This window comes from Hippoglossus hippoglossus, chromosome 3 (genome assembly GCF_009819705.1).
Source record: "Hippoglossus hippoglossus isolate fHipHip1 chromosome 3, fHipHip1.pri, whole genome shotgun sequence".
Lineage (NCBI taxonomy): Eukaryota > Metazoa > Chordata > Actinopteri > Pleuronectiformes > Pleuronectidae > Hippoglossus > Hippoglossus hippoglossus.
The window spans coordinates 1,033,206-1,052,490 of NC_047153.1; the positions used below are offsets into that span (position 1 = coordinate 1,033,206).

Sequence of the window (19,285 nt, forward strand, 5' to 3'; positions counted from 1 at the left end):
TTTAGTAACCGGCTTTAGTTACTGGCTTTAGTTACTGGCTTTAGTTACTGGCTTTAGTTACCTGCTTTAGTTACTGGCTTTAGTTACCTGCTTTAGTTACCTGCTTTAGTTACTGGCTTTAGTTACTGGCTTTAGTTACTGGCTTTAGTTACCTGCTTTAGTTACTGGCTTTAGTTACCTGCTTTAGTTACCTGCTTTAGTTACTGGCTTTAGTTACTGGCTTTAGTTACTGGCTTTAGTTACCTGCTTTAGTTACTGGCTTTAGTTACCGGCTTTAGTTACTGGCTTTAGTTACCTGCTTTAGTTACTGGCTTTAGTTACCTGCTTTAGTTACCTGCTTTAGTTACCTGCTTTAGTTACTGGCTTTAGTTACCTGCTTTAGTTACTGGCTTTAGTTACTGGCTTTAGTTACCTGCTTTAGTTACTGGCTTTAGTTACCTGCTTTAGTTACCTGCTTTAGTTACTGGCTTTAGTTACCTGCTTTAGTTACTGGCTTTAGTTACTGGCTTTAGTTACTGGCTTTAGTTACCTGCTTTAGTTACTGGCTTTAGTTACCTGCTTTAGTTACCTGCTTTAGTTACTGGCTTTAGTTACCTGCTTTAGTTACTGGCTTTAGTTACCTGCTTTAGTTACTGGCTTTAGTTACCTGCTTTAGTTACTGGCTTTAGTTACCGGCTTTAGTTACTGGCTTTAGTTACTGGCTTTAGTTACTGGCTTTAGTTACCTGCTTTAGTTACTGGCTTTAGTTACCTGCTTTAGTTACTGGCCTTAGTTACCTGCTTTAGTTACCTGCTTTAGTTACTGGCTTTAGTTACCGGCTTTAGTTACCGGCTTTAGTTACTGGCTTTAGTTACCGGCTTTAGTTACTGGCTTTAGTTACCGGCTTTAGTTACTGGCTTTAGTTACCTGCTTTAGTTACTGGCTTTAGTTACCGGCTTTAGTTACTGGCTTTAGTTACTGGCTTTAGTTACCGGCTTTAGTTACTGGCTTTAGTAACCGGCTTTAGTTACTGGCTTTAGTTACTGGCTTTAGTTACCTGCTTTAGTTACCTGCTTTAGTTACTGGCTTTAGTTACCGGCTTTAGTTACTGGCTTTAGTTACCTGCTTTAGTTACTGGCTTTAGTTACTGGCTTTAGTTACCTGCTTTAGTTACCTGCTTTAGTTACTGGCTTTAGTTACCTGCTTTAGTTACTGGCTTTAGTTACTGGCTTTAGTTACTGGCTTTAGTTACCGGCTTTAGTTACCTGCTTTAGTTACCTGCTTTAGTTACTGGCTTTAGTTACTGGCTTTAGTTACCTGCTTTAGTTACTGGCTTTAGTTACCTGCTTTAGTTACCTGCTTTAGTTACTGGCTTTAGTTACCTGCTTTAGTTACCTGCTTTAGTTACTGGCTTTAGTTACCTGCTTTAGTTACTGGCTTTAGTTACCTGCTTTAGTTACCTGCTTTAGTTACTGGCTTTAGTTACCGGCTTTAGTTACCTGCTTTATTTACCTGCTTTAGTTACTGGCTTTAGTTACCGGCTTTAGTTACCTGCTTTAGTTACCTGCTTTAGTTACTGGCTTTAGTTACTGGCTTTAGTTACCTGCTTTAGTTACTGGCTTTAGTTACTGGCTTTAGTTACCTGCTTTAGTTACCTGCTTTAGTTACCGGCTTTAGTTACCTGCTTTAGTTACTGGCTTTAGTTACCTGCTTTAGTTACTGGCTTTAGTTACTGGCTTTAGTTACCTGCTTTAGTTACCTGCTTTAGTTACTGGCTTTAGTTACCTGCTTTAGCTACTGGCTTTAGTTACTGGCTTTAGTTACCTGCTTTAGTTACCTGCTTTAGTTACTGGCTTTAGTTACCTGCTTTAGCTACTGGCTTTAGTTACTGGCTTTAGTTACTGGCTTTAGTTACCTGCTTTAGTTACTGGCTTTAGTTACCGGCTTTAGTTACCTGCTTTAGTTACTGGCTTTAGTTACTGGCTTTAGTTACTGGCTTTAGTTACCTGCTTTAGTTACTGGCTTTAGTTACTGGCTTTAGTTACCTGCTTTAGTTACCTGCTTTAGTTACTGGCTTTAGTTACCTGCTTTAGTTACTGGCTTTAGTTACCTGCTTTAGTTACCTGCTTTAGTTACTGGCTTTAGTTACCTGCTTTAGCTACCTGCTTTAGTTACCTGCTTTAGTTACCTGCTTTAGTTACTGGCTTTAGTTACCTGCTTTAGTTACCTGCTTTAGTTACTGGCTTTAGTTACCTGCTTTAGCTACTTGCTTTAGTTACTGGCTTTGTGAGACAAATTGTGATTTTGGAATATGGGCTGTATAAATGAAATGTGATTGATTGATTGACCAACTATTTGACAGGTAAGGTCATTGTATTGTACTTTAATTTAATTTGTCATTCTACATATTTCTATACATTTTACTTAAATAATTACCTCTATTTAATGACTTCTTTTAATCTCTTCACCTATTTTACTTTGTTTCGCTTGAAACTGTGTTTTTAGATTTTGACTTGATTTCTCTGAATTTTGTCCGTGAGTTGTTTTTAATGTCTCTGTGCAGCACCTTGAATCTTCTTCTGTGTAAGAAATGTGCTTCATAAATAAAACTGCCTCACCTTTCTGCTCTTAACATGTATTCACTGAGTACATTTTGTGGAGCATTATTTTATTTATAAACCCTGCTTGACAACAGTCATGTTCACACACCTCGATCTGCTCCACACACACCAGGGCAAGTAGCTGCTGTTGGGTGGGAACGGCAAATTCTGTTAGCAGCTGGCGTCTACTGACTGAGGTAGATCTGGGAAAGAGGTCTGACACCAGGAAACCAAACAGATCACCAGACATCGGCATCCTACCTTTCCTCCGGTAAGTCTCCTGCAGATACCTGGAAACTTGTCGACCTTTAACCCTTTTATCACAGACACTGGAGAATTTGAATTTGTTTTAAACACTGATGATTCCATCTTTAGTTTTTTTTACTAACTCCTGTTATCGTGTCCATTCAAGAGTTCCTCAGAACTGCCCTCGGACATACAAGCTCACGTCTTTTGATCCTGATGGGGACAAAGTTCAATGTCGATATGGAAACGTCAGGGGGACGGAGTGCAACTCATGCAACCTGCCACCAGGCTTCCTCTTAGACCAGGTCAGCTGAGAAATCTGAATCTCCATACTTTGTATTTTAATGCATTGACGCTTTGCCTCCCTTTAATAATAAATATTCACATTGATAGGGCTCTTGCACATTGCACTACAACTACACCCAAGCCAACATCAAGGCTTTTGGACTTGAGATGGTGGTGGAGGATTTCCCACAAGGCTACATCAATCTGCAATACGGAGACGGATCCAGATCCTACAGGGCTCCGATGACCGTGAGGAGAGGAAAGAGAGCGGCCATCGCAATCACAAGCACACCCACATTTACATATCCATACACAACCACAACCCCATACACAACCCCATACCCAACCACAACCACACCCACAACCACAACCACATACCCAACCACAACCACATTTACATATCCATACACAACCACAACCCCAACCACAACCACAACCACAACCACACCCACAACCACATACCCAACCACAACCACATTTACATATCCATACACAACCACAACCCCATACCCAACCACAACCACAACCACACCCACAACCACAACCACACCCACAACCACATACCCAACCACAACCACAACCACAACCACACCCACAACCACAACCACACCCACAACCACATACCCAACCACAACCACATTTACATATCCATACACAACCACAACCCCAACCACAACCACAACCCCAACCACAACTACATATCCAACCACAACCACATTTACATATCCAGACACAACCACAACCCCATACCCAACCACAACCCCAGCCGCAACCACAACCACAACCCCAACCACAACTACATATCCAACCACAACCACATTTACATATCCAGACACAACCACAACCCCATACCCAACCACAACCCCATACACAACCACAGCCGCAACCACAACCACAACCACAACCCCATACCCAACCACAACCCCATCCTGGACCACAGCTCCTCTCAGCAAACTTCCTATGCAATTCTCTTTTCTTGGTAAGTATGTTTTTACTTTTCCTGACACATGACAATATATTTAATCAGCCAATTCTTTTTAAGTCCCACCAAGCAGAGGTCCTGTTGCTGCTGCTCTGGGCTCAGTGAGATAAAAGTCTTTATAAGTGTTGGACCTCTAAGAACGTCCTAATGTGTGACACATGTTCACAAAATACTGAGACCAGGGCTTCCTGTACTTAATAGAATAGAGTTTTTTTCTTCAATCACTTCCTCAGTGTTTTGCGGATCTTTTGTACTCGTACAACCCTGCATGTACTTTGAGAGCCTCTGGCAGAAGCCTTGAACTGTTCCAGATTCTGGGTTGAGGACTTCAGGGAACACAGGTTTAGAAAAGAGCTCCGAAGCTCTGGAGCCTCCTGTCTGAGGAAATACAGCAGAAAGAGTCTTATTGTAACACGTCACACGTTTACTGTTTTTATTCTTTTATGTTATTTTTGTCATGTATTTTTACTTTTACATTGTTGTTTTATTTGTGAGAAGTTTAACGTCTTCACTATGAAATTCTTTGTTATTCAAATTCCTTGTATTTCCCTTAACTCTTGCATTTCTGGCTTTAGAACAACATGTTCTTCATTTTATAAAAAATTACAATTTAGTCGTAGGAGACGTTCTTTCAACATATTAATCCTAAGTTTTTGGTTTTGGTTTTTACTGAGCTGTGACTTTATTTAGATTTTACAACTAACAAAAGACTCAGTAGCAGTTTGCTAATTGCTGTTCAATACTTATCACATTTGTTAAATTCCAGTGGACCCCCCTGCTCCGTCATGTCAGGAGGGAGCTTTCCTGCCCAAGTTTCTGCCCCCAACACCTGCAAATGGAGGTCGTTTCCTAGCAGAGGTCAACAAGGAATTGGAAATCAGAGTCAAAGCGCAGGCCACAGATGCAAAGTAAGTGAGAACCAACGAGATTGCTGAGGCCTTGTGGCAACAAAACATCTCAGCAAGCACGATAACTGTGTTCTGTTTTCACACAGAATAAATAATATCGTCGTCAGTGGGCCGGCGAATATCAGAAAGCACCAGAACACACAAGGAGAGTTTGTCCTCAGGTGGACGCCGCTCCCAGATGACCACGGACAACATTTCGTGATCTGCTTTGCTGTTGAAGCCGTCAAATCGTGAGTCTCGGACTTCAGTTCTCTATTGACACCATCATGTGCGTAGGAAACCATCGTTTAACTTTTCACATATGTTCACAAATGTTTTTCAGGCCTGCCGTCTATCAGTCTGAGATGAGGTGTGTTCTTGTGGAAGCCAGGAGTGAAATAGGTGAGTCACCAGGATACATCACTGTCAGCAGTCTATGTTTTTTTAGCACAACTGAAAACTGCATCAAGCACTTTTTGACCAGCAGAGGGCAGAAAAACACTGGAACTTGAACTACACACCATACAATAAGGCTGGTGTCGTCATGGTAATCCTGACAACAACAAAATAATAGCAACATTAACATCTAACATACATCAATATGAAATAAAGACCAAATATCAGTAATCACATAGAATATGTATTATATTTATATATGTAAAGTACTGAAAAGGTTGCAATAATGCATTAAATGTGATACCATAAAATGGTGTGCCTTTCGGCATTCAATAAATTTGGTTATCAAAATCAAATATTGAATATTAATATTAAAAATATTAATATTAAATAATAACTCTAATTGATTAAAGTTACCTCAGGGCACCAGCCTTCAAAGGAAGGGAAAAGATAACCAATTTATTGATTAAGTCTCATAAAAGTACTAACTACAAATTTGGAACTCTCATTAACAATAAAATGAATAACTATAACCAAAATTACCATATAGATAGTTAGCTAAGTTGAAGGATATAGAGTTCTTGACATAGAGTTCTTCTTATGCAACATTAATGAAAAAACATTTGTGAAAGAAAAACATTTATTATGAATATAATAAAGTATAAAAACACAAATTACTAACGGTGTACTTACTAAACAAAGATATGTATGTGAGTATGCATGTGTGTGTCTGTGTGTCTTCTAAAATGGCGGCTGGCCACTTCGAAGATAACACCCTCCCCCCTTTTTGGAATGTTTACGACATGTGGCGGGGGTCAGAGATAATTAGGTGCTTAGATATGCGTGTGTCTGTGTTGGTGCCAAATTAGAGAAAGTTACTAGATGCATGCAAGGAAGGACTGAAGAGCATAACTAACATTAACTTTCAAATAACTTGTAACCACAATATCACAGCAACACAAATCAAACTTATAAACATCACAAGGAATCGAATAAACAGTCTTTGCTTAGCCTAGTATAATTATTAAGCCCAGTTGTGTTACCCGTCTGTGGAAAGGGGAAAAAGAGTTGCTGTGCTGTTTGAAGTTCTGTGAAGTCGTCTTGCTGGTTTGTGGCTCCTACCTTCGTGGTTCTGTTGGGCTGTGCAGCTCAGTTGCTGTTTGAAGTTCTCCGGCAGGACATCGCGTCGCGGCTTGAAGGTTGGTAGAGCTTGGATTGCGAGGAGGTTTCCTTGGTGAGATGAGCTGGAAGCTGCAACTCTCCTCCATGAAGTTGATTTGAGTTGAAAGAGTGAGCTGGACCGCCACCCTTCTCCTCTGAGAGGATTCGTGGAAAGAGCGGTGTGCTCCTCTCGAAGAGGTGGATGGAAAGAGAAGATGTGAACTGGAGAAGCCAAACTTCTCCCCTCGACGGGTCGCATGGAAAGAGATAGAAGAGAGGGAGACCTGGCCTTATATTGGCCCCGTGACCTCACAGGTCATGGGGCCCAGAGTGACCAATAGGAGTTGAAACTTGTGTCTCCGGTCGGTTTTCACACCTCTGTGTGACGTTGAGGCCCCTGGGAGACTGAGTTCTGGAGGCTCTGGATTTCTCCAGAACAAAGGACATGCGGCTTCAGGCTTTTGACTGCACATGTAGGCCGAACTTTGGTTTCACAAATACCAGGTCCCAACAAGGTTATGCTTTAAAATGTACTTCTTTTGTTCCAGTTAAATCCCATGTGATCTGCAACGAGTCCTCAATGACAGTATCGGTTGAGAAAGCCTCATTCCCTCGACTCCATGAGGATCATATGCAGCTCAATGATCCCTCCAACACGGCCTGCAGCCTCCAGAGACACTCCAACAGCACTCACATCATCGCCATCATCCCCCTCAACGCCTGCGGCACTCAGATCGAGGTAGCGAGGGCCTCATTTCATCTCACTACACACTCAGTTACCAGTGCTGCTTCTTGTTTGTCGGTTACTGCATGAGGACTGAATTCATAACTTTCTGTCCTGCAGGAAGACAATGAGAACCTCATCTTCAAGAACGAAATCACCACGGTGGACAACCCCAGTGACCTGATCACCAGGAAGCACCAGATGGAGGTGCAGTTCTACTGCCAGTACCCAAAACGAGGAAACGTGTCATTGAGCTTCGTGGCACACAGGAAGAACATCACTGTGTGGGAGAAGGGCTTCGGCACGTTCACCTACCAGTTTGAGTTCTACCCTGACAACCAGTTCCAAACCATGATGGATCCAGCAGCATATCCTCTGGAGTACGACATTGGGAACAGGATTTACATGAAGATCAAGGCCACCTCCTCGGTCAACAACACCGAGCTGTTTGTGGAGTCCTGCCGAGCTGCACCATACGACAACCCCAACTACCAACCGACCTACTCCATCTTTGAAAATGGGTATGAAAACACACTCTACTGTTTGAAGGCAGATGTTGGTTGTCAGGGGTAAAGGTGCCTTCAAGAAAGGACGTAAAATATGTCAAAGGATTTGCAGCTAGCTGGGCCTTTGAATGACAGTGTGAACGATTGCCTGTCACGTCCGTCCTCTAAATAAAGATGAATGAAGAATCTCCACTTTCTCCCACCATCTAGAAATCAAGCCAAAATATCTCAGATATGAACTCAGACATTTAGTGATGGTGAAATGAAGCTGTGGCCTCCAGGTCCCTCCCAAACACATGCTCGGCCAACCGCAAGTCAGGCTCAGCTGTCAATCGTGATCTCAGCCTGTTCTTACATCATCAAATAACTAATTCAAACCAAACTGATCAGAAACACTTGAACAAACATCAGTGTGATAAGACCTGAAATGACAGAAACATCTTTGACAAACATTTACGTGCCTCAATTTTTTATTTTGGTTCATTTCTCATCCATTATGACTTAGTCTTGGTGTCGCCTATGCTCCCCCCAGTGGCGTTTAAGTGCAGGGGCACTGTTCTTACCGTGTTTTTTCTTTCTTCTTCCTTTGAAAAGGTGTAAAATGGATCCAACTGTTCAGATCCACTCCCCCGCTGAACAGAAAGAATTCAAGTTCAGCATGGAGGCCTTCAAGTTCATCGGACTGAACAATCAGGTCAGCAGTGGATTAGAACTTCTTTTGTTTATTAAAAAGGGACAGTGTACATGAATATATATATATATATATATATGGACAAGTTTTAAAAACCTTACACAGTAACTGAGGATTAAGTGGAGCAGAGGTTTGACTCTAGATCTGTACGTCTGCTGACATATCGACGGCGTGTCTTGTTGTGTTCAGGTGTACATCAGCTGCTCGGTCATGATGTGTGAAGCAGGGAACTCCAACACCAGGTGTTCCAAAGGTTGCATTAACTCTACGTCAACAAGCCCCCCGCGCTCCAAGAGAGAGGCTGTCATCCAGAGTGCAAGTCACTTCGTTTCCCAGGGGCCATTGCGCTTACGGAGATCGGCAGAGAGCGTCAGAGCCACAGGTATGACACGCCTGGAGCACACCTGCCTCGTCAGAATCCCAGCTTGATTTTGGACAAAGCTCGACTCACATTGTGTTTCTCTTTTCTTCAGCGACCAACCTGAATCTGAACCTGGTGTTCATCGCTGGATGTGTTCTTGCAGCCGTCGGCATGGTCTGCGGAGTGGTCGTGTACAGAGCCAAAGTGTCAAAGGTCAAATACCAACCTTTGCCAACATTTGAGAGTTAAATCAGCAGCGTGTGTGAAATACTGATTTATATTGATCACTTCAGACTGTACCAAGTCTTCTTTCATGGTTTTTGGTGGGGGTTTATGTATCTAATCAGGTGCAAATGTAAGCAGATGGATTTCATATCAACATCCTTGTGAATGTCTGCAGCTTTTTGTAAGATTTAACTTTTATTTTGAACAAATCTGAAAGGTGTGTGGTGTTTACAGGCGGGATCTCATGTGGTTTTATAACTGTTCATTTGTGATGTGTTACAATATGAGTTAAACAAGTGTTTTGATTGAAATGTGTGTTTTGCAAAGTCATTCAGGGAAGTGTCAGATGGTTGAGTGTGGTTGATGTCGCTCTGAGTTGTACATGTACATTAAATATCAAGTTGCAAACATGTGACCTCCTGATAAGAGTCATCGCCAAACCTCAATTTACAAACTGCAAAATCCAAATGTTAGTCACCTGGAGGAATGAAGCAACAGCACGGGATGCTCTTCTTCTTGGTCCAGGGATGGTCACCATGGTGATTCAGGCTGCAGCTTCATCATCATCATCATTGCTTCCTCTGACCATTATTTTCTCAATTCATGGAAAATTCTCATATGTCAAGTTTTGTTTGATCAACAGTCTAAAGCAGAGATGTGTTTATGTCACTGTCACCTTTGGGAAACTGGAACTGAATCTTTTTTTTGGTGTTCGGCTTAAAAATAAACAACAAATACTAATCGAAGTAATTTCCTGTGAGTTCTTTTCCACTCAAATACGACTTTCAGTCTAACTACTTGTGCTTTTAATGGTTTATTCCACCTGAATACTACCTTCTGGTTTCCAATTCAAATAAGACTTAGAGAATGCTTTGAGTTGCGTGGCGGGATATTTATGCAATTAGCATAATCCGCGGATTATTTGGTAAAATCATCACCTTCAGGATGCAACTACCTCACAAATCTGTAAATCTTCTGCTGAGAACCTGTTAAAGATCCCTCGGTGAAGACTGAAGACCAAAGGTGACGGGACCTTGATCAGGGTTGCCGGGTCTGCGGTTTCGCCTCAGGATTGAGATACTTTTTACCACCTTGTACTTTATACTTTTCACACAAGCAATGTTTAAAATAAATTATTTTAAAAATCAAATTCTAACTGCAAATACACACCATTGGCCACTGTGATGTTTGGTCACACAGACCTGCCGACCCGACCGACCCGACCCTGCTGTCAGGACCCCAAACCCTCCCAAAAATATTTTACTGGCTGTTTTTACAAAATCTCTTTTACTTCTTAACCATTAATTGTAAATAATTAATTTCTTTACTTTTTTCTGCTCCTTGATTTTAGATTTTGTTTCGTATCATTTTAAATGATATTTTATTGTCTTTTTGTCTTTGATGTTTTGTTTTCTTGTTTTTTCTTTGTCCTCTTTGTTTTGAAAGGCCCTATATAAATCATTATTATTATTAGTAGTATTAGTATTATATGCTTTGATCTTCACAGGTACTGGATCTCCACCAGACATTTGAATGGTTGAACCATTAGGACCCATAGACATGAACTTGATAAAGATTCTGCATCATCAATACAAATACCAGTGTTGAAGCACCACAAGATGGTGCTACTATTCTATTTACAGTGAGTCCATCAATATGTATTGTTTTCAATCAGAAACTTCATGTGCAGCAGCTGAATGTAGGTCAGTGAAGAGGCTCTTATATGATCTGTAATAAAGACCCATCACTCTCTACCCACACACATTTCCTTTATCATTTAAGAAAACCTCTCAGCAGTAATTTCAACGTTGAATTTTTTTTTCAATCACATTCTATGGTAATTCTAGTTTATTTGTTGCTGTATTGAATTGTTTTCATAGAATTTTTTTATTAAATTACTTTTATTTTAGTTGGATATGATTGATATTTGTATCCATGGGTGATTATTGTTAAATATCTTCATACATGGAAATGAGACCAGCTCATTTGTAGGTGGGGGCGTTGGATGAGGTGACACCTGAGGCTAAAGAATGAAGAATACAAACGAATTACAGATAATAATGAATGTGAGCAGTTGGAAGGAGCTGCTCCCCCCCCGCCTCCTCCTCTTGCCGGCCCGGGACTCGCTCTCCTCCCGCAGACTCCAGGCTCATGAGGCGCTAGAGACCCGGAGCCCTCCATTGGCTGTCCCGACTGCCGAGGCTGGCAGGCAGTGGCGACCGGGAAGCAGCGAACCGACGGACCCTCTTCGGTGGAAAAAGCCCGACTGAGCACCAGCGGCTCGGACGGACACGAATGGAATACAAGCCGCGGCTCGCAGGTCCCCACTCGGAGCGGAATCCTCGCTAACGTCGGCTGGAAGTTTTCGAGATGTGGTGACGTGACTCCACCGAGGCGACGGGAAGCTAACGCTAGCCGACGCGCTAACGCTACTGGAGAGAATAGGCGGAGTTCCGGGGGTTAAAAGGCTCGTTGGCTGGGTTGGTTCATGTAAGACACACGGACACGACGCATTCCACCATGTTGTCTACTTTTATGTCAAACAGAGCGCGTCTTTAGAGAATTATCTGAAAACTAGCAAGCGTTAGCTAACTAGCGGGCTAGTAGCTAACCTCCAGACTGACTTCAAGCCAAAGAGCTCCGCTTCATCTGTCTCCACGTCACCTGCCCGGGTTCTCTTCGAGCGGTTCCGCTTGTATTGGAGGACGCGTGTTACGTTGTAAGGGATCAAACACGGACACTTTACTTCCACGTCCAGATATGCAATCATCCAATCACCAGCTTACTTCATGCTAGCCTGCTAACGCGGAGTTAGCCGGCCGAACTTGGAATACTGCCCCTCTCCCTGCTCACTTCATGTGGGGGTTCGCGGCGAGGCCTTCAGGAAACGATCCCCGCTCCCCAGCCTGCGAGGGGGCTCTCTCTGCCGGGCGACCCTAGGAGTGTCGGTACAGCTCGACCAGGCGGGGACACAGCTGGAGCACCCGGACTTTGTTGTTTACTCGACATCCGAGTAACGTGGGGCTCACAAAGACATCTGAAATAACGCTATTCATTCAAGGTGAGCTACAAACCCATCAGACACAAGGTCACGTGTTCTGCTCGCAGGGATCAACCACATTGACAGGAGTGTGTGGGTCACTGTGGATAACACGGACCGACGTGTACCTTACTTTACCTGATTTCATTAGGTCGATACCTGCAGGTTGTATTTCTAATTATTCACGTTGCATTTTGAAAGATGTCACGTGTTGTGTTACCCTCACTCTTTTAAAGTCTTTTGAAGTTCAGGTGTCCTGCCGCCTCCTCATCTTCTTTCTGTCTGTCATCTTTACCTTTTGACGTTTGCCATGTCCGCTCAGTTACAGTGGACCCACCATCTGTCAGTCCCTCATGGATGCTGAGTGACCCTCCCCCTCATGGCTGAGCCTCAGTGGCTTGACCTGGATATGGAGTGTGTGTTTGACTCTGGATAAATCAGGTTAACTTTGTCTCCTTCCTACAGTAGTGGTGTTTGTTACCTCCAAACTTGCCTTCTGCATCTGTAGTTAATTAAACCTGGCAGGTTAATTTGTATGGAACAAGCACGGCCCAGCTCTTGAACACAGTTGCTGGACGATGCACTTGCGGTTGAGGGCGGTGCACCGAACCGAATACAGTGGATTCTGAAAGCAAATGGCTTTTGGCATCTCAGGTGATGCAGAGACTAAGATGAATGTGTGTGTGTGTGTGTGTGTGTGTGGTGTGGGGGGGGGGGGGGGGGGGGGGGCACTCTGGCTGCAACCAAGTTGTCCAATTTGTAAACTGTTGTTCCTCGTAGGTATGTAAATCCAGCTCACATGATTCTTGGCTCTTTGTGGAGCAGTCTGTCTACAGGGTCTGCAGACTGGCTCTAACGCCCCAGACCTTCCTGCTCAGCTGTTGTTAGATGCTTCAGACACCACACAGCTTTCCTAGTGGCCTGTGATTTATTTAACCCTCTCCCTTCTTTTCCAAACAATTCCAGTGTAGGTTAGTTAGACAGATGACTTGGTCAAGTGTGTTTTAGTTGTAGTTAACCATTACTATTAATCACTGAGCAGGTTCAGCTGATTTGACTGAGTTTTCCATTATGTTTAGATGGTGTGTTGTTCTGTTGGCTGATGTCAATGTCCGCTGATTAAGTCAGCACAAGGCTGCACTTTTAAACTTGCCCACTGTTGTGAGTCAACTCTGTCAAGAGCGGACTGCTTTGGTTTAATGCATCAATGTTCAGCCAAAATGAAAACCACTTACATTTACCATGTTAAAATCCGTTAGGACGAGGATGTGCAAGACGTTGTCCCCACTAAATGATTTGGTTACATATATTATTGTTTTCTCCATCTTTTCTTCCACATTTTTCTGGTGTTTGTTTAGGAGAATGAATGAAAACGGAGAATTTCCAACCAAAACAAACTCAACTTTGCTTGCACATGAATAATATTTCAGTGTCAAATCAATGGATGTCAGTGATACATTTTTGGTGTTGAGATGAAACCATTTTTCTGCTGTAGTGGGTGAATTAAATTCAGTTTAATCCCTCTGTTCTGGGAAGGCATCACTGTAGAGTTTAAATAAATTAGATCCCCTTTTTAGCATCTTTCATATGGAAGCGTTAGTCTGTTCTACAAATGAAATGTTATAGTTCACAAACCGCCCATGCTCCCAGCTCCATGCCTTTCCTGCGCTCCCCTTCCCCACCTCATAACTGTCTCATGTCTGTAGATGATGTGCGAGGTGATGCCCACCATCAGTGAGGCCGAAGGGCCCGGTGGGGTAGGCAGCAGTGGTCGACGGGGCTCCGGCTCCCCGCTGCAGTCTGACTCTGAGGGTCACTTTGAGTCGCTGATGGTGTCCATGCTGGAGGAGCGGGATCGTCTTCTGGAGACTCTGAGGGAGTCTCAGGAGAACCTGGGCTTGACGCAGGGCAAACTGCACGAAGTGAGCCACGAAAGAGACTCGCTGCAGAGACAACTCAACACTGCTTTGCCACAGGTAAGCCAGAGAGCACGTCCTTCATTTTCTCTCGAAAACACAGCTATAGAGGTGGATGATTATGATGTATACGTTGGGATGATGGAGATAGTTGTAATTTGATCTCACGTTCAGACAGCAGACAGGTGTGTGATGTGGGTCTACTCATTGTGTTGGACCGATGAACTGAGGTCACACTAATACTATCTGCACACTCCAGTTTCCTTTCACACTAGATTATATCAAATAAATCACCAGTTAGATGTTTAGTTTTCATTTCACCCATATGTTTTTCCATCTGCACACACTCCTCTCTCTTGATCGCCCCTCTTAAGATGCTTTCAGACATGCACTGAACTGCGGAGATACTTACGCACTTTCTCCGGAGGAGGTGCATGTGTGAACATAAATGTCCAATCCAGAGACTCTGGATTATCTATTATTTGTTTACATATCGCAAATCATATCATCACCAACGTTATCGCATATCACATGTTTTCCTAATATCCTGCAGCCCTATTTAGTTTCCATTCCTTGTTGTAATCCCAGTTTTACCAAAGCTTGGAACAGAGAGACCCTCAATATGGGCTTGAGCCGCGTCACTCTTTCAGTCTGACTGGGGTGTTACTTTAAAAACACACCAGTGCCCTTTGAAGCACCTTCCCGCCTGAGTCCTTGCAGCATTTTTAGCCCAAGTGTCAGTTTCACTTTTGGATGACGGCTCTTACAGATCTTTGGCTCCCACTGTGGACACCAGAGTCTGGCATGGTTTTGTGCGTTGTATGGCCCGCTGATAGCAATGTGCAGTGGTGTGTGCACCAAGGCAAATTAGGCCCACCGTGGCACGCTATAATCTTGGCATAGTCTAATTTAATAAATAACACTATGACTGATCACGGTCCTCAGAGAGAAAGAAAGAAAGCTATGACTGTGACAAGAAACTTAAAAGTTTTTAAAGTGGTGCACTGCAGGTGTTTATTTCTCACGTGTCAGAGGAATAATGTAACATGGTTCATTACTGCAATGCTTATTGCAAAATATGAAAACCTCAGCACTACTGTGCATACAATTAATATGCAATAAGCTCCTTACAGTAATTAGAGTCATAACTGTACTTGTGTTTCTGCTATTTGCATAATGCGGAGGTAGTCTTGATCCCAGCTTTGTCCATCTGCTTGCAGCGCTCTGTTATATTATGGACTCATGTTTCTACTTGCTGTGGTCTTAAATTTAAAACAGGGATCAAGTTTCCACATTTTAATGATGCATAAGAGGCAATCAGCTTAGTGTTGTTGTAGTTTTGGTTGAACCAACATCCAGTTTTATAAAGTTAACAAGGTGTTTCATTTCAGTGTTCGTGCAGACTGAGAGTAGAGAGGGCCACTGTGCTCTAACTCATCATATCCCATCTCCCATCAGATGCTAGGAAGTGATGTTAAACACACAGGTGTGGGATGCTGAGGTCTGTCTTTGCTGCATTGTGACGCACTGCCAAGAAAACTGCATCCAAACACTCAGACACTCCCACAATGCATCGTGTTAAGTACAACCGATGGTCACTAACCGAGCAATATACCATCATGGATTGCGCGCGTGGCGGAGAGACGAGAGTAGCGAGGGCAGCAGGAACAGCCCGACCTGTCGTATAAATATAAATATGAGCAGCGCATCACAGCACAAACTGTGGGAAACAAGTTTAATTCTACGTTTAATGATGGTCATTCAATGTGTGGTTTTTTAATTTGAAGTATTAATACTAAGTGTAATATAAACATTTAAAATCTACCGGCTGTAGTTGTTGTACGTCATAATCCTGCGACAATGACGTCATTACCGGTGCAGAGAAAACGCACCGAGTAGCGTCGGAAAGTGTTTTTTTCTTTCCCCGATGAGCCCACGTTATGGTGAAGTGGCGATTTCAGGCTTTTATTCACTCAGTCGACACTTTGCTGTTAAACATATGGAAATTGAGCATTGTTGTTAGTATTATTGTCCGTAGCTTTCACACACACTAGCTTCAGACAGACGTGTGTGTTTAGTGTTTGTTAAATTAATGGAAGTATTTGCGATGAACTAATGTTTGCATACTATGTAAAGTTTTGCCGAGGTCACACTGGCTGTAAGTGCGCTGTGGACCGTCTTGCTTTTCATTTTGCCGCTCATGTTATCAGGTTAGAGCAGCCACATGTCAACGTGGGCCGCATGTCTCAGGTTCGTCTCCTGCGTGTGAGCTGCTCTTCTAGGGAGTCGGTTCACACCTAAATAGTGAGTGAAAATGATCTTTCACCACATTGTCAATGTATCTGTTGAATAGCTCACCAACATAACTATTTGCAGCACTTTCTCTACCTGTTACAAAGTAAAGGCACTGTAGTGTTTCTGTTGACTGAATCCGTTCATGGTTTTTATTGTGAAATACTTTTAGGACTGGAAGATGCACGTCTTCACACTCTAGCGTCCTGGCATTTAGTCGAGTTCTTGGACCTACATTAATTCAAGGAAATACAGTGGTTACACCAGAAAGCTTAGGTAGCAGCTCCGGAGCAGACGCACTCCCTGTTAATACAACAGATGTGCATGAGACACAGTAAATCATACGCCGCACATGCACCCAGTGCGACTCAGACGTCAGAAGCTCCCAGACTTTGCTTACACTGCACTGTCCAAATGTCATTATTATTAATTAAGTCTAAAATGTTCATACACACAATTAATACATTGGACCACTGGAATGTCAGAAGTAGTAACCTATAGACAATGAGTAAGGATTTGTTCAGGCTGAAAAGATAAAGGTATTAAGAGGATGTAATCCTGTTGACAGAGGAGCATTTCACAAACATCCTCCTGCATAGGTTTAGAAAAAGGTTCAAGGTTTCATGGATAAGAGAAGATATTTCAAAAAGGTCAAAGACTAGCATATTTAAAAAGGTTTCTAACAAAAGGATTTGTTATCGCAGTCTTGTAGCCAGTATAAAATTACTTCTGTTTCAGTTTCCATTCTAAATATTCAGCCTTTCCTCATTTTCTTCACCATAGAAATAACAGAGGTCTTCAGTCAGTCTTAAACTACGGAGTTTATACGTGTGCACGCACACACGGCTGCTTATGCTCCTTCTGTGTTGTCAGCTGATCATCTGGCTATCCACCCCGCCTCCTGGGATTTGTATCTGGAAGTCAAGGAAATCTAGCTCTTAGAAAATGGAGAGACACTTTGTCTGCTGTGATCTGGAGTTTATACACTTTCCAAAATGATTTAAATTATTTAAGTTTGATTTGAAATTTCCAAACCAAAACTTGTTTTTGGGTTCTTTTGAGGAATTTGATGACCTTATATTTGCTGAACATTTAAGAAAACTAAAGACAACCACATGTGGCTCTAGGTGTCTGCCAATGTAGTTCTCTTGTTTTAATCTCCCGTTGAGGAGAGAATACCAGATACGATTTCTCTAACTGAAATGATCTGGCAGTTTTAGACTTGATTTAGTAGTGGATTGAAGAAAAAAGTTGTGGTTGTGTGAACAGCACTTTTAATAATCAGTTTTAATAATAACTTAATTTTAATAGCACTTTTCAATACAAGTAAGTGCTTTACAACAAACAATAAGAAATTCATCGAGTATAAATACAGATATAAAATGTGTTTCATGAACAGAGATAAAGACAGATAACCCATCCTGCTAGTCTAATCTCTTCTTGCAGATTAACAATGTATTTGTAGTAAAACGTACTTGCATAAACCAAAAGGAAATTTAAAATGAGCCAAAAGTCATATGAAGCATGAATTGCGATTAACCATTTTCCTAATAGATGCATTGAGATACCTTCTTATTAACCTTTAAGATGAATGAAGCTGGTGCCATTTCTCTGTGTTGTGTTGCGGAGTGTGGGTCTTCAGGCGGGAGTAGGTAGGTGAAGGGGAGGTGCAGTTCTCTCTCTTGTTCCCTCCGTCCTGCTGCAAGAACCCTTTGACTGGAATGCACAAACATTCCAGAGCAGCTTGCTCACACGTCAGCAGCTTCTCCAAACTCCAGTTGTGCCCTGTTCTTTTTGTATTCAGTGCACAGGACAAATTAGAGTCACCATCAATCAAATATCCTCTTGTGGATAGTGTACCAGCAGCAGTTTTAACAGACATATATTCTTTATTAACCTAATGCACGTTTAGGGCGCGCATGTTACGGTCAAGTGTATTTCAGAGCATTTCTGTCAGCTGTGGCTTTTAATAGTGTGTGTGTGTGTGTGTGTGTGTGTGTGTGTGTGTGTGTGTGTGTGTGTGTGTGTGTGTGTGTGTGTGTGTGTGTGTGTGTGTGTGTGTGTGTGTGTGTGTGTGTGTGTGTGTGTGTGTGTGTGTGTGGTAAAAAAACACGAGTGGCAGTGTTTAGCATCGCTTCAGTCATGTGTTTTCTCAACAAACATTTAGCTACTCATGGAAAAGTGTCCTTTCCTAACTCCTCACAACACATGATTTTTATTCAGTGAATGACCCGTCTGAGGATATGGATGGATAGATTCCCTGGTATCTCACGTTTGGGGTGCAGTGTTCTTGAACCTGGGTGATGGTTTACCAGTGTGATCCATGTAAATCTGTACACCAGCGTATGCGCACCGTCGTTACTGTGTTTCTGGTTGAGGTTATGCATTAAACTAAATCCTTTCTAGCTGGCCTCTACCAGCCTGTTTGGGAACACGGGGAAATGCAAGTTAAACATTAAGTAGTTTGAGAAGGATGAGTTCTTGGAAGTGCTACTGAAGCAAACTGTGGTGTGTATCGAAACTCTTTTAAATTTGGGACAACAGGGATCAAGACGGGGGAGTAAAACGGACAGAAAAGGTCTTAAAAATCGTACACTTAATTTGTTGACTCCCTGATGTTTTATCCAGCATGTGAATTAAATAAAATGTGACATTAATTAGACAGAAGAGCTCCTCTCAAATCCTGCTCTGCTAATTGGTATATTTTTCTTAATTTACGTGTGATAATTGATGTGTAAGATCATTGGACTTCCTCTGTCAGTGCCTGACGAGTTTCACTGTGTTTGCGTGTGTCTGGCAGTTTACATGCTTCGGCCCTGTAGTCTGTGGAGGCCTTAGAGACTTTTGTTCCAAAAGGTTAAGTTTTAGTGATAAAATGGTCTCAGACCACAAACAGCTCGGGGGGGGTGGGGGTGTTGCTTCAGGTACCACACTAGAGCTGCTTTCAGATATGCACTGGATTATCTCCTGAACTAATCCGGACGAGCTGTATGT

General features: G+C 42.5%; 2 protein-coding genes across 17 annotated transcripts in view; both read left to right on the forward strand.

The window, feature by feature from the left end:
- Positions 1-3,545: 3,545 nt before the first annotated feature.
- On the forward strand, positions 3,546-9,389 carry LOC117751961 (ZP domain-containing protein-like). Of its 2 annotated transcripts, XM_034569037.1 has the most exons (11): positions 3,595-3,638; positions 3,837-3,863; positions 4,044-4,089; positions 4,859-5,000; positions 5,087-5,230; positions 5,323-5,381; positions 7,085-7,275; positions 7,381-7,781; positions 8,361-8,460; positions 8,647-8,839; positions 8,931-9,389. In XM_034569037.1, exons 3-11 carry the CDS (start codon positions 4,071-4,073, stop codon positions 9,065-9,067), a joined length of 1,386 nt encoding a protein of 461 aa, XP_034424928.1. In that variant the 5' UTR covers positions 3,595-3,638; positions 3,837-3,863; positions 4,044-4,070; the 3' UTR covers positions 9,068-9,389. The 2 variants fall into 2 exon arrangements, with proteins under 2 accessions (XP_034424918.1, XP_034424928.1); XM_034569027.1 differs by lacking the exon at positions 3,837-3,863 and having other exon boundaries at positions 3,546-3,623.
- A 1,761-nt stretch (positions 9,390-11,150) lies between these two features.
- Positions 11,151-19,285, forward strand: part of ppfia1 (PTPRF interacting protein alpha 1) — a 37,906-nt gene continuing 29,771 nt past the window's right edge. For 9 of the 15 annotated variants that reach the window (XM_034615192.1, XM_034615226.1, XM_034615256.1 and 6 more), the window contains exons 1-2: positions 11,152-12,104; positions 13,790-14,059. In XM_034615192.1, the coding sequence (XP_034471083.1) occupies positions 13,790-14,059 (270 nt within the window). In that variant the 5' untranslated portion in view covers positions 11,152-12,104. Of the gene's footprint in view, positions 12,105-13,789; positions 14,060-19,285 lie in introns of all 15 variants that reach the window. The other 6 variants (XR_004616945.1, XM_034615201.1, XM_034615184.1 and 3 more) reach the window with 2 other exon arrangements.

Coding starts and splice junctions, on each gene's coding strand:
- LOC117751961 (XM_034569027.1), top strand. Junction 5,001..5,086: donor GCGCAGGCCACAGATGCAAA/GTAAGTGAGAAC, acceptor GTTTTCACACAG/AATAAATAATATCGTCGTCA. Junction 5,231..5,322: donor GCTGTTGAAGCCGTCAAATC/GTGAGTCTCGGA, acceptor AATGTTTTTCAG/GCCTGCCGTCTATCAGTCTG.